The sequence below is a fragment of the Orcinus orca genome, chromosome 11 (genome assembly GCF_937001465.1).
Source record: "Orcinus orca chromosome 11, mOrcOrc1.1, whole genome shotgun sequence".
Classification (NCBI taxonomy): Eukaryota; Metazoa; Chordata; class Mammalia; order Artiodactyla; family Delphinidae; genus Orcinus; species Orcinus orca.
The window spans coordinates 73,835,568-73,849,035 of record NC_064569.1 but is presented as its reverse complement, the minus strand read 5'-3'; the positions used below and the strand labels follow the sequence as shown (position 1 = coordinate 73,849,035).

The window sequence follows — 13,468 nt, the reverse complement described above, 5'->3', positions numbered from 1 at the left end:
AAATGTTGGTACTGAAAATGAAACTTGAATATCAAAATATGACTCAAATCAATTATTTTTACTTTTGAAGGTTTGTTTTATGATAAGAAAAAATGGTTGTTATGAAAACTATAAAGGTTGTTATGAAACTATATAGTTATTGATACTCTCAAACTATTTTCAAATAAAGAAAAATCACAAATAATTCTATTTTATAGGTTAAATCTCATTATCATGTTGTAACAATAAGAGTAGAAAGTCATGGTCATATATTTACTAGGATCTGGCTTGTTTGAATAGACTTCCAGTAAAGCACAATTGCTTTATGACTGATGAATGCAAACCTAAATTCTGACTTTATAATTGTTGTCAACTTTGAAGAATTTTGGTACTTGTCTTCATTAAGTGTTTTAATCATTCGAAAGTTTCTTTTTAATGCTTTTGTATTTTAATGCTAATGCATCTATTACTATTAGAAAATACAATAATCTGCCATCAATGAGAAAAATGTTTTAAATAGAAAATCCAGACAAAGTTTATGAAGAATATAGGGAAAAGACCAGTTAAATATAATGAGTCAGTTTCTTTGCTAAAGTTACACTTTCTTATAAGAGCATAAATATGAATAGTATTTGGGGGAAACAATTAAATTTTTATGAAGTTGTTAGAAATAATTGTTTCATTAGTTGTCCATTGCTAATTAAATTCATATTTATATTTGCTTGTATATGGGAAAGTTTATATTCCTATTTTTATGTGAGCAAAACATATTCAAGAATATTTAACTACTTCCCTCATTTTTTTCCAGATGATCTAAGGAAGATTGATCTGACCTCAAATTTAATATCTGAGATTGATGAAGATGCATTCAGAAAGCTACCTCGACTCCGAGAGCTTGTCCTGCGTGACAACAAGATAAGGCAGCTCCCAGAATTGCCAACCACTTTAACATTTATTGATATTAGCAACAATAGACTTGGAAGGAAAGGAATAAAGCAAGAAGCATTTAAAGTGAGTTTTGAGTTTGAATATGAAAGACTTTCATCTTCCCATTCCCTTTGCTATCAATGACTAGCCTTTTTATTTCCACAAAGGGATTCAATTTGATGAGAGTTTTAACTCCTAAAATAAACTTTACAACACTATGTATCATGCTTTGGGGAAATACTGTGTTCTGGTACATTCTGAGGCTGCTCAATCACCAAGAACAGAAAGCAGAGCTGGAATAAGAAGTGCGTGGCTATCTGGAGCACCACTCTATAAATTGCACCTGGAAATGCTGTAAGCTGGGTGAATTGTATTTACCAAAAATGCCACTTAACAAAAGTATCTTATGTGGTTGGAAGGACAACTACTTGTACAGAGTGTGGGTGGTGCCTTTGAGGGTAGAAACCTTCTAAATTATTTTGTAAGGAGAATGGATTCAGTTAATCTTATGCATTTTGTTTTTTAAGTGAAGGAAACAAGTTTGGGGTTAGAGTGACTTGCTTGGAATAACAGCATAGAATCTGAGAATAGTAACCAGATTGGCTTTCTTACCCACTCTTACTCCATTCAAGCTGCTCCTCTAAATATATGTTGAACAAACAAATTTAAACTACTGTTTGAAGGGACATCACATTACTTCCATGGAGGCTACAGGGGGTTACATGGACCCGTTAGCACTGAGCAATGGTGGAAACCCTGTCTCTCCACTGGCTCTCCTGTGACACCACCCTGGTGGGCAAGGAAGTTAGGGCACCTCATTAGAGCCTGGCAAAGGTCAAAATCTAGTCTCTCCACTCAGATTTTGTTGGCATGGGTGGTAGTGAGTCACAGTTTGTCCTGTGATGTTTGGCTAGAGTAGACCTGTTATTATCTAAACTTATTCTGTCTTGCTAGGCTGCCCTTTACCTGGTACTTGGGCTGGAGCAAGATTTTGTTGGGGAGAACTTTTCATTTCTCCATTCCTGTAACATGAAGGAAATTCTTGCTATGTCTCACCAAAATCCTCAAAATCCTATTGCAGAGTGTCTTCTGTGGGAAGTCGCTGCCTTGCTTAAATAGAGAAAGTTAGAGTGGGCAAAGAAAGCTTCTGCCTAGAGATTGAGAAACATGTTTCATTTGCATAGAGAGATATTTGCTTGCTATCAATTCTTCCAAAACTCATTTGAATTGTCCAGTAACACAGAAAACTAATTTGCCTCAATTTTACAATACAAGACCTGAACAGGCATGTATTATTTCACAAATAGTTTCACAGACAGGGAATTAAAAATACAACTGTAGCACCACTAACTTTTATTAAGACCCTACATTTGGAATGTTTACAGGATATGTATGATCTCCATCATCTCTACCTCTCCGATAACAACTTGGAACACATCCCTCTGCCACTCCCAGAAAATCTACAGGCCCTTCACCTCCAGGTAGGCTTCTGCTAGTAAGTTATCCCCAACACCTCCATGGAAAACAGAAGCAAACAGGTGAAGGTGGGATGCAAAAGCTGTTTATAATGGCATGTTGATACACTGTGACAATTTTTCTTTTCTTTTCTCCTGTCTTTAATTCATTCTCTCAATCTGAGTACAAGGTAATTGTACATTCATGACTCTTATCTCTACTGATTTATTTCTGATGAGTTTAGTCTTTATTTTCATTCTTTGCCAAATCATAATGCATCTTTTTGACATACAAAGCTTCTTTTAAAAAAATGAGAGCTTCATCTGCTGAAGAAATGTGTAAAGATTAGAAATGGAAGAGAAAAAGAGGGAAAGAAAAATCTGATTTGATTTCTAGCTTTCAGGGGGGGAAAAATGTCAGTTTTAGGTCTTGATTTTAGGTTCCATGTACTGAGGAAAATTCAATCCTAGGACATTCCTATCTGCTGAGAGATGACAGACTTCCATCTCTCTGGATTAAGAAAATGCAGTTTTTTCTAAACAAACATATTTGAAAGCTTGCATTATTTTAAATCCCTTTAAGCTACATTTTATCTCTGAAATAATGAGTGAAAACACATTTTCAAAATGTTATGATCTAATATTTTCTAAATATATTAAAAATATGATCAATTAAAACAAATGTTTTTGGTTGTTGAAACAAAGAAAGATAAATTATTTCAGATATGAGTAACTTTTGTTCTACAGCTGTAATCAATGTAATAATTTCATCTGTGGAATAAATCTGTAGGGAACACAACCATTATGTGCTCAAAGACACGATATCATGGTGTAATATTACAATCTTTTAGCAAAAAATAAAGTATAGACCATCACAAGAAGTGATTTTGCTATGTGAGAGCAAGTTTGATTCTTTTTTTCTCTGTGGACCCTGTAATTATTTACCTCTGTGAATTTTCTTTTATTCCTATTTATATCTTTCCATACTTCTTTTTGGTGTCTTTTTGTGAATATCTGTCTATGAGTCTTGTCTGAGTCTGTCACTTTTGAGAGTTTTTCTGGCTGTGTTAACTTCCTTAATGTGTATTCCCTTTCTGGTGCTCGTCCTGTTTCTCTATGGCTCTCTCTTGGTCTCTCTTTTTCTGGGGGTGAATTTCTGTAAATATGAGGATTTCTTGACTTGTTTAGGATTGGAAGAGGATTTTCAAGGGCATCCTCAGGGAAATTTTGGAATTTTTTTCCAATTCTGAATTAAATTTTATTATTATTGTCTTTGCTGATATTAACTTCTACAGAGTAACCAGGTCTCTGATGTTATATTTAAACTGAATGCGCTTGTATATACAATATAAGATTTTTTTTGAAGTAATTGGCTTTACAGTCCCTATTCTAAGGTTTAAAAAGGCATTAAGTGAACCTTTTAAAATATTTCTCTTTCACAATCACCTCAGCAATATCCAGTATAAAGCTGTTTTTAATTTAAATTATCTTCATTTTATATTCATTTTAATGCTCATATAAAAATCTCCTTTTTTGATTCATTTGAAAAATGTTTTTCAACATATGGTATAATAATTAAGAATGACAACTCTGGCAAAATCAGACTCCCTGGGCTGAAATTCTACTTGACACTATTTAATGATTAGACAAATATCTAAACCTCCCTGCGTCTCAGTTTTAGTTTATAAAGTGGGTACTGCATTTACTGATACATGAGAAGTATCACTTAAAGGTGAGGCATGATAATTATTAACAATGTGTATCTATTACCTAGCAAAGAAAATAGTACAGTGCATAGGCACTAAATCTGTATTATTCCTCATGGGCACTTTGTAATCGTAGAGAGTCAATCCATCAGAAAGATGTAATGCTTATAAACACATGCACCTAACAACAGAGTCTCAGAATTTATAAAGACTACACTATCGGAATTAAACGGGGAAATAGACAATTCAACAATAATAATTGGATTCCTCAATACTCCACTTTTAATAGTGGATAGAACACCTAGCCATAAGATCAACTAAGAAACACAAGACTTGAGCAACATTATACACCAACTAGCCCTAACAGTCATCTATATAACATCCAACCCAACAACAGCAGATATACATTCTTCTCAAGTGACAAGGAACATCTCCAGGATATACAATATACGAAGCCACAAAACAGGTCTCAACAAACTGAAAAGAATTGAAATCATACAAAGCATTTTTCTGATTACAATGAAATTAAAATAAAAATCAACAACAAAGAAAACAGGAAATTCACAAATATGTAGATATTAAACAACACCTTCATTAATAAGCCATGGATCAGAATAGAAATCTAATAAATTAGTTCAGCAATATGACAGTTTACAAAATCAATACATAAATACTAATGTATATGTATATACTAGAAATGAAAAATCTGAAAATAAAATTAAGAAAACAAGCTTATTTGTAATAAGAAAATATGTAAAATAAGAAAACAAACTTATTTATAATAGTCGCAAAATAATAAATTACCTAAGAATAATATTAATAAAAGAATGCAAAATTTGTATACTGAAAACTACGACATATTGTTGAAAGACTTCTGCACAGCAAAGGAAACAATTAACAGGGAGAAGAGATAACCTATGGAATGGGAGAAAATATTTGCAAATCATACATTTGAGAAGGGGTTAATATCCAAAATATATACAGAACTCAAACAACTCAATAGGAAAAAAACAAATAAGCTAATTAAAATATTGGCAAAGGAGTTGATTAGACATTTCTCTAAAGAAGACATACAAATGGCCAATAAGTATGTGAAAAGGAGCTCAACAAGACTAATCATCAGGGAAATGCAAATCAAAACCACAAAGAGATGTCACCTCACACCTGTTAGAAGGGCTATTATCAAAAAGACCAAAGTTAAGTGTTGGCAAGGATGTGGAGAAAAGGTAACCTTTGTACACTGTTGGTGGGAATATAAGGTGATACAGATATGGGAAACAGTATGATATTTCTTCAAAAAAAAATTAAAAACAGAACTACCATATGATTCAACAATCCCACTTCTGGGTATATGTCCAAGGGAAATGAAATAAGTATCTTGAAGTTATCTGCACTTCCATGTTCATGGTGTCACTTGTCACAATAGCCAAGATATGGAAACAACCTAAATGTCTGTCAATGGATGAATGGATAAAGAAATTGTGGTCTATGTATACAATGGAATATTATTAAGCCTGAGAAAAGAAGGAAATCCTGCCATTTGCAATAACATGGATGAACCTGGAGAAATAAGTGAAATAAGTCAGCTATAGAAAGAAAAATATTATATGATCTCTCCCATGTGTAAAATCTAAAAAAGTCAAGCTCAGAGAATGGTGGTTACCAGGGACTGGGGGGTGGGGGATATAGGGAGACATTGGTCAAAGGGTATAAAGTTTTAGTTATTCACAATAAACAAGTTCTGGAGGTGTAACATACAGCATGGTGACTGTAGTTAATAACACTATACCGTATACTTCAAATTTGTTGAGAGTAGATCTCTAGTGTTCTCACCAGACACATACACAAAAGGTAACTATGTAAGGTGATGGAAATGTTAATTAGCTTGATTGTGGTAACCATTTCACAATGTATACATAAATCAAAACATAATGCAGTACACCTTAAATATCTACAGTTTTATTTGTCAAAGTTACCTCAATAAACCTGGGGGGAAAGAGAGCTAAATAAAGGAAAGATATCCCCATATTCATGTTTGGAAGTCTTAATATTAAGATGGAAATACCCCCCAAATTGATCTACAAATATTTTAAGTAGAAACTCACAAGTAATTTATTAAATTATTTGAACTAATCAATGAGTTCAGCAATGTGGAAGGTTATAAAATCAACATAAAATATCAATTGTATTTCTATGCTAGCAATGAACTAAACCACAATGGGATACCACTTTACACCCACTTGGTTGGCTAAAATAAGAGACAGACAATTACAAGTTTTGCTTAGGATGCAGAGAAAAATGGAACCCTCATACATTACTGGTAGAGGTGTAAAAGAGTGCAGCTATTTTAAAAAGCAATTTAATACTTCCTCAGAATATTAAACACAGAGTTATCATATCACCCAGCAATTCAACTCCTACGTACATATGCAAAAGAACTGAAAACGTATGTCCACACAAAATTTGTACACAAATGTTCATAGAAGCATTATGCATGAGAGCCAAAAAGTGGAAACAATCCAAATTCCCATTATCTGATAAATGGATAAACAAAAATGTGGCATATCCATAGAGAAGAATATTATTGAGCAATAAAAGAAAAAGTACTGATACATGCTGCAGCATGTACGAATCGTGAAAATACAATCCTGAGAGGAAGAACCCAGTCACAAAAGATGATATATTGTTTGATTCCCTTTGTGAAATGTCTAGAATAGGAAAATCCATAGAAACAGAAAGTAGTTTAGAAGTTGTCAGGGGCTAGAGGTTGGGGAAAATGGGGAGTTATTTCTAATATCTATGGGGTTTCTTTGGAGGATGTTTAAAATGCCCTGAAATTAAACTGTTGTGATCCTTATACAAGTCTGTGACTATATTGAAAACCACTGAACTGTACACTTAAAATGGGCGAATTTTATGGTATGTGAAATGTACTCAATAAAGCTATTTAAAAAAATCTAGGGCTTCCCTGGTGGCGCAGTGGTTGAGAGTCCGCCTGCCGACGCAGGGGACACGGGTTCGTGCCCCAGTCCGGGAAGATCCCACATGCCGCGGAGCGGCTGGGTCCGTGAGCCATGGCCACTGAGCCTGCGCGTCCGGAGCCAGTGCTCCGCAACAGGAGAGGCCACAACAGTGAGAGGCCCGCGTACAGAAAAAAAAAAAAAATCTAGTTCTGGGCCCTGCCCAGACCTATATCTTCCTGACATTTGCTCACTCTCTCCCTCACTTCACTTCAGCCATGTTGACTTTTTTTCCCATTCTTAAACTTTCCATACTAATTACTCAGAATTGGAACTTGTTGTTCTCTCTGCCTGGGATATTCTTGCCTCAGCTCTTTCCATGCCCATGTCTCCTTGTCACTCCATGCTCAGCTCCACTGTTGCCTCTTAAGATAACTTGTCACAGTCACCATCCTTTCTTCTGAGTTCACATCGTTTTTGGAAATAACTTGTTTTCTTTAAATTTGTTTTTTCACCTCCTTATTGTATATTCCCATTACTGAAGTACAAGCTCCGTACTTGTGTATTATGTTAATTGATTTATCCCCACTGCTTAGAAAGTGCTTGATGTATAATAATCACATAACGTGCATTTTTGGATGAGAGAAGGAATGAAAGAGTAAAAACAGGGGTGAAGCAAAATGGACTATATTATTAATCAATACCAAGAATATGTTATATCATGTCTAATCATTTATTTTAATCTTTTTTAGAATAACAACATTCTGGAGATGCGTGAAGATACCTTCTGCAATGTTAAAAATTTGACTTATATTCGTAAGGCACTAGAGGATATTCGATTGGATGGAAACCCTATCAATCTCAGCAAAACTCCTCAAGCCTACATATGCCTACCTCGTTTGCCTATTGGGAATCTTGTCTAATTGCAGATAATGGTCAGCGTTATGATGCCTGCTACAACAAAACAATTCTTACTGCTCTCTTCCAAAAGAAAACTCAGCATGATACTTTCAAAATGTGTTCTGAAAGATAATTACATAAAATACAGCTAAAAGTTATAATATATGATAGCAATTTAGGAATCTAAGAAAACACGAGATGAATCAGGAATAAACTAAAAGATGTACAGAAAGTGCAAAACTAAAAGATAGAAAATATTTCACAGATATTCTTATATGTCACATGTAATCTGCAAGTTTTAGGGATTCATATCCTCTATAATTTTAAATTAATCATATAATAAAAATTAAAAATTAACATTTTAGGTATATTGCCAAGATTTAAATGTTTTTAATTAAACTTTTCTCTCCTTTTTTTTCACTAAAACATGTTTCTTTTTTCAAATTCATGAAAGAAAATGAAGAAAAGAAAAATATTTGAAAATTATAATGGCTTTGTGGAAAAATATTCATTATAATCACAACATGCAAATAAGCATAATAATATACATAGCTTCAGTATTTGAAAAATATTTTATCATCTTAAAGACCTGCCAACTCATTTCAGACCTTTCCTAAACTGACAATGGCATATTTCTGTGCCTGTGAAAAAAATAAAATATACAAAATGGAAAACATAAACAATGATATGAAAATCACAGTAGGGAAGAAGTTGAGGAGTACCTTCTAGAAAAAGTTGATCTTTCTGAAATGTATGATAATAATACAGGCACTTGCTTAAAAACTGAAAGATAACAAAAGAGTATACAATGAAATGTGAGTTTCCTTCCAGCAGCAAACCCTAAGCTCCACTCCTTAGAAATAGTCAATGGTTTCTTGCATACTTTTATTAAGTTTTCCATAAGAAACAAAAACTTGCACATAAATAATTTCCCTTTTTTTACAGAAAAGTGTATGCATTTGCTACATGTATATATATACCACCAATATGTATGTATCAGTACATGTAAACATGGATTTTTAAGCACAAAAGATAATCACTATTCTGCACCTTCCTTGTTTCACTTAAAAATATTTCTTGGTGATGTTTGTCATATTGGCACATACAGCTCTACTGATTCTGAACAACACATACCAGCCCATTACATGGATATACATTGTTATAATAGGAGCCAATTCTCAGACACAAAATACGTACCAGGCATCTACTGAGGTGTTCTGCATGTATTAATTCACAACATCTTAGGAGCTGGAGATAGTAATGACTATTCCAAGTCACAGATCAGAGACAGAGCTTAAATAATTTGCCCTGGATTAAGGGCTGACTCCAAAGGTCTATCCTATTCCACTCCACTGTCCCGCCTCAAATACTATGAATGTAACTTTTCCCTGTTTTATAATACAAGAAAGTGGTGTACAGGCTGGACAGAGAAGTTGTTATGAACTGCATGTTTACCCCCAGAATTCATATGTTGAAACTCTAACCCTCAATGTGATGGTGTTTGGAGACAGGGCCTTTGGAAGTTTAATTAGGGTTAGATGAGGTCATGAGATAGGGTCCTCATGATGGGATTTGTGCCCTTATAAGAAGAGAAAGAAAAAGAGATTACTCTGTGTGTGTGTTTGTGTGTGTGTGCGTGTTTATGTATGTGCACATGCACTAAGGAAAAGCCATGTGAGGACATAATGAGAAGTCAGCCATGTGCAAGCCAGAGAGAGAGCTCCCATTAGAAACCAAATCAGCTGAGACTTTGATCTTGGACATCCTAGCCTCCAAAACTCTAAAACTGATCCCTGATTAAATACAATCCTTTTTTTAATGACAACGTTTTTTTCTTTATGAATTTGCTACACACATTTACTTTTCTCTAAATATTACAGGTTATTTTCCAAAAGGGAGGACACTGCATTTTATTGCCCCGTATTACAGTGTACTTTAAAACTATTTATAAGCAAACATTTCCATTTAAAATTCCTAATTAATTCTTACTGAATACACAGGTTTTTCAGATGACAGGCCTAAAATGTGTTGTGTTAATCGTCTGAAAACCCTGAGTTATTATAGGGTTAGTAATATTTTCAAAGGACGATAGCAAATAATACCTACACATAGTACTATTATGAGTGTAAAATTCACATCCTTACTTCTCTTTAAATCTGTAGCAACACTGTCTTTGTAGTTATCTCATTACAAAGTTAATTTTCCCTTCCTAATTTACTTAAATAATATGAGAATTCATAAATGTTTTGAAAATACTGAAGTGGTATTCCCTGATTCACAACATGCCTCACCAATTTGCAAACTAACCCCACAACTTCCCAAATTATCTAGACAAAGCAATGAGTTATTTTAAATTCCTTTTTTCTCACTTTCAAAAAGTCAGAAAGGCTTAATACCTTGTATTTAGCCTCTGGAACTGCTAGATGGTTTCAAATTACATGATTATATTCACGGTGGAAAAAGGCACGTTTTTGAGAGTGCATAAAATGAGTTCTATTGACATTATTTTTTGTATAACATAGCAATGCATTGGTTACAAAGATAAATCTGAAATACTTGTTGTATTTCATTTCTCTGACCAAATGTATCAGGTATATCCAACTTTTCTCTAAAGAATTTTATTTACAAGTTTAATTAGCTGAGGTTTGAGTTCCAAAAGCCTGTCAAAAAATACTAAACTCTAATAAATATACCCAATGCCACCATACTAGAATAAATAATAATTAATATTGGCAACCTGGAGTAATTTAAATAAGGTATTCATGATCAAATATATTTATAAAGGGTCTAACTTCACGTAGTTTCTTTCATATAAGGACTTTCACTGACTGAATTTTGAACGAGTTACTACTGCCATCAAGTGTTAGGATTCATTCTTTTCAAGTCACCCAAATGCACAAAAATCAACACCAAGACTGCAGTGTTTTCAACTTAACAACATAATGCTCTGAATAACATAAAACATAGCAAAACCCATGCTGCCACATGGCACTTATCAGAATTTCAAAATGCAACAATATCATTAAAATCTCCCAAATAAAGTTGTAACTAGTTAATACGAAGGACATATTTTACTGCATTGACTTGAAACGTGTGGCAAACAGACTCTAAGTTGATCCCCAATGATTTCCTGCCTCTTGGTGTTCATGCCTTTGTGTAATCCTCTCTCCTTGAGTGCTGGTAGGACCTGGGCCTTGTTTCTGACCAATAGGATATGGCAAAGGTGAGTGATGTCACAAAAGTCAAGCTCCATGATTATAATACGTGTGTGTGTGTGTGTGTGTGTGTGTGTGTCTCTGTGTGTGTTCATTGTGCTAGGAAGCACTAAGGAGATGCTCTTGGCTGGCTTGATGGGGTGACCAGCCATGTTGAGGAAGCCCATGGAAAGGAACTATGGGCAGCCGCTAGAACCACTGCTGTCCTCAAGGACCTGTAGTTTGCCTCGAAACCTGAAGGCTTCCTTCAGCCAACATACAGCTAAAGGGTATGGCCCTCAGCTATACAGCCACAGAAAACAAAAGAAAACAAATTCTGCCAAGAACATGAATAATCTTGGGAGCAGATTTTCCCTAATTGAGCAGCAGGATGAGAACCCAAATGGCCAAATGCTTTGATCACAGCCCTGGTAAGACCCTGAGCAGAGGGCACAACTAAGCTGTTCCAGGATCCTTGGAAACTCTGAGATAACAAATGTATGTTGTTTTAAGTAACTAAGTTTGTGGGAACTTTTTATGTAGCAATATAAATGAATACAATATATAAAAACACGGTGTGTTATATTTTAATGTTGAATCAAAATAATTCATTTTGCAGCATTTAAAGAGTATGGGTCAATTTTAAAAGTCTTTAAAATTTCTTAGCTGCATTTCTGACAGTGGTTTTTAACATGTTCTTGTGCTAATTTTCTTGGGTGATTTACCAGTATGTGTATTATAATGTCAATCTATTGAAAAAAACAATAATCATAAATTGTAATTTGCTGCTTCTCTTAAGAGTAGCACAAAACAATCCTGCATTAATTTTTTTTAATAGGGAGGATGAATATGAAAGATATACATCTCACCATGAAAAAAGTGTATAAAGCCAGTATTATTGGTATAAAGTTCACATCAACTGTTCAAAAAAATGATGTCCTTAATTACCTGTGAGTTAATCTTTTTTAAAAAAAAAGAAGAAACTGATGGGAATTCCACTAAGCAACATGTTCAATTTCTAAAGCTCTTAATTAAAACTCAATATCATATACCAAGTATATTCTTAGAAAAATAAATCTGGATTATCACCATTCCGTTTCAAGTTAAGCAGATCAGAGGCTGAGGCCAAGTGTATGAGTCTCCATCCAAAAAGAGACATTGGAGGCTAAAAATGTCAGCATTCTGCACTTTGAGTCAAGCAGGCTTGTCTCCTCAGCAAACCACAGAGCAAATGAACTTGAATGATGCCTGTGGAATCTATAGGTCCCACAGCAAAGGGTGGAGGGCTGAACCAGGAATCCATGTACTGTTCTCAATTTTCAAGCAGGAAGGCATAAATGACCTTTGTAAGCAACAGGGCTTCCCCTAATTTTGCTTCTCTATCATTCAGTGGAAGCTTGTATGGACTCAGGTTCCCAGTGGGCAGTGTTCCATTTTTGCACAATTCCACTCAACACAGGAAGGTGATAAGGAGATATACTCAGTGGTTTTCTGTAGGATCAAGGCTGGTAGCACTTTCTTGATGTTTCTCAAAAGTGGGACAAGAAAAGGACCCAAGGATGGGGGTGTCTATTTTTGCATCAGGCACAGGGTTAGTTATCTTTACGTATACTGTATCAATTTCTTTACAAGTCCTAAAGCATGTAAATATGGTACTGATGATAGTTCACAGTTACTGAGTGCTCACAGGGTACCTGTGCTAAGTGCTTTAATCAATACCTTACTTAATCCTTAACATAACTCTGGAACAGGCACTATAACTATACTCATGGTATGGGTAAGGAACTGGAGGCTTCCAGAGGTTAATTGGTAAGTTGAAGTGGAAACACCTCTACTTTTAAATAGACCTTGTGTTTTAGAGCAGTTTTAGATTCACAGCAAAACTGAGAAGGTACAGCGATTCCTCATACACTCTCTCCCCCTACTTATACATAGCCTCCTCCATTATAAACATCCTCCACCAGAGTGGTACATTTGTTAATAATGAACCTACATTGACACATTATCACCAAAAGTCCATAGTTTACATTAGGGGTCACTCTTGATGTTGTACATTCTACAGATTTGGATAAATGTATAATGACTTGTATCCACCATATAGTATCATTCAGGGTAGGCTGTTTTCTATTTAAATCAAAGCCCATATTCTTAACCTTAATACTATAAAAGCTCCCAAGGTACCACACTGTCTGGTTAACAAAGGGAAAAATGTAATTGGCATACTAGCATTTTTAGGTACAAACCCATGGTATACATCCTGGTAATGTTTAATCAACGGACATATGTTTTGCATATGCTACAATTAGTAAACTGCTTGTCCATACAGATTCCTTGTACTCATCACCAGA

General features: G+C 34.6%; 1 protein-coding gene across 1 annotated transcript in view; it reads left to right on the top strand.

Moving 5' to 3' along the window:
- Nucleotides 1-8,412, top strand: part of EPYC (epiphycan) — a 38,288-nt gene extending 29,876 nt beyond the window's left edge. Inside the window, exons 5-7 of the mRNA XM_004285114.2 lie at nucleotides 788-990; nucleotides 2,292-2,387; nucleotides 7,779-8,412. Coding sequence (XP_004285162.1) covers nucleotides 788-990; nucleotides 2,292-2,387; nucleotides 7,779-7,949 — 470 coding nt within the window. The 3' untranslated portion in view covers nucleotides 7,950-8,412. The remainder of the gene's footprint in view (nucleotides 1-787; nucleotides 991-2,291; nucleotides 2,388-7,778) is intronic.
- The last annotated feature ends 5,056 nt before the right edge of the window (nucleotides 8,413-13,468 follow it).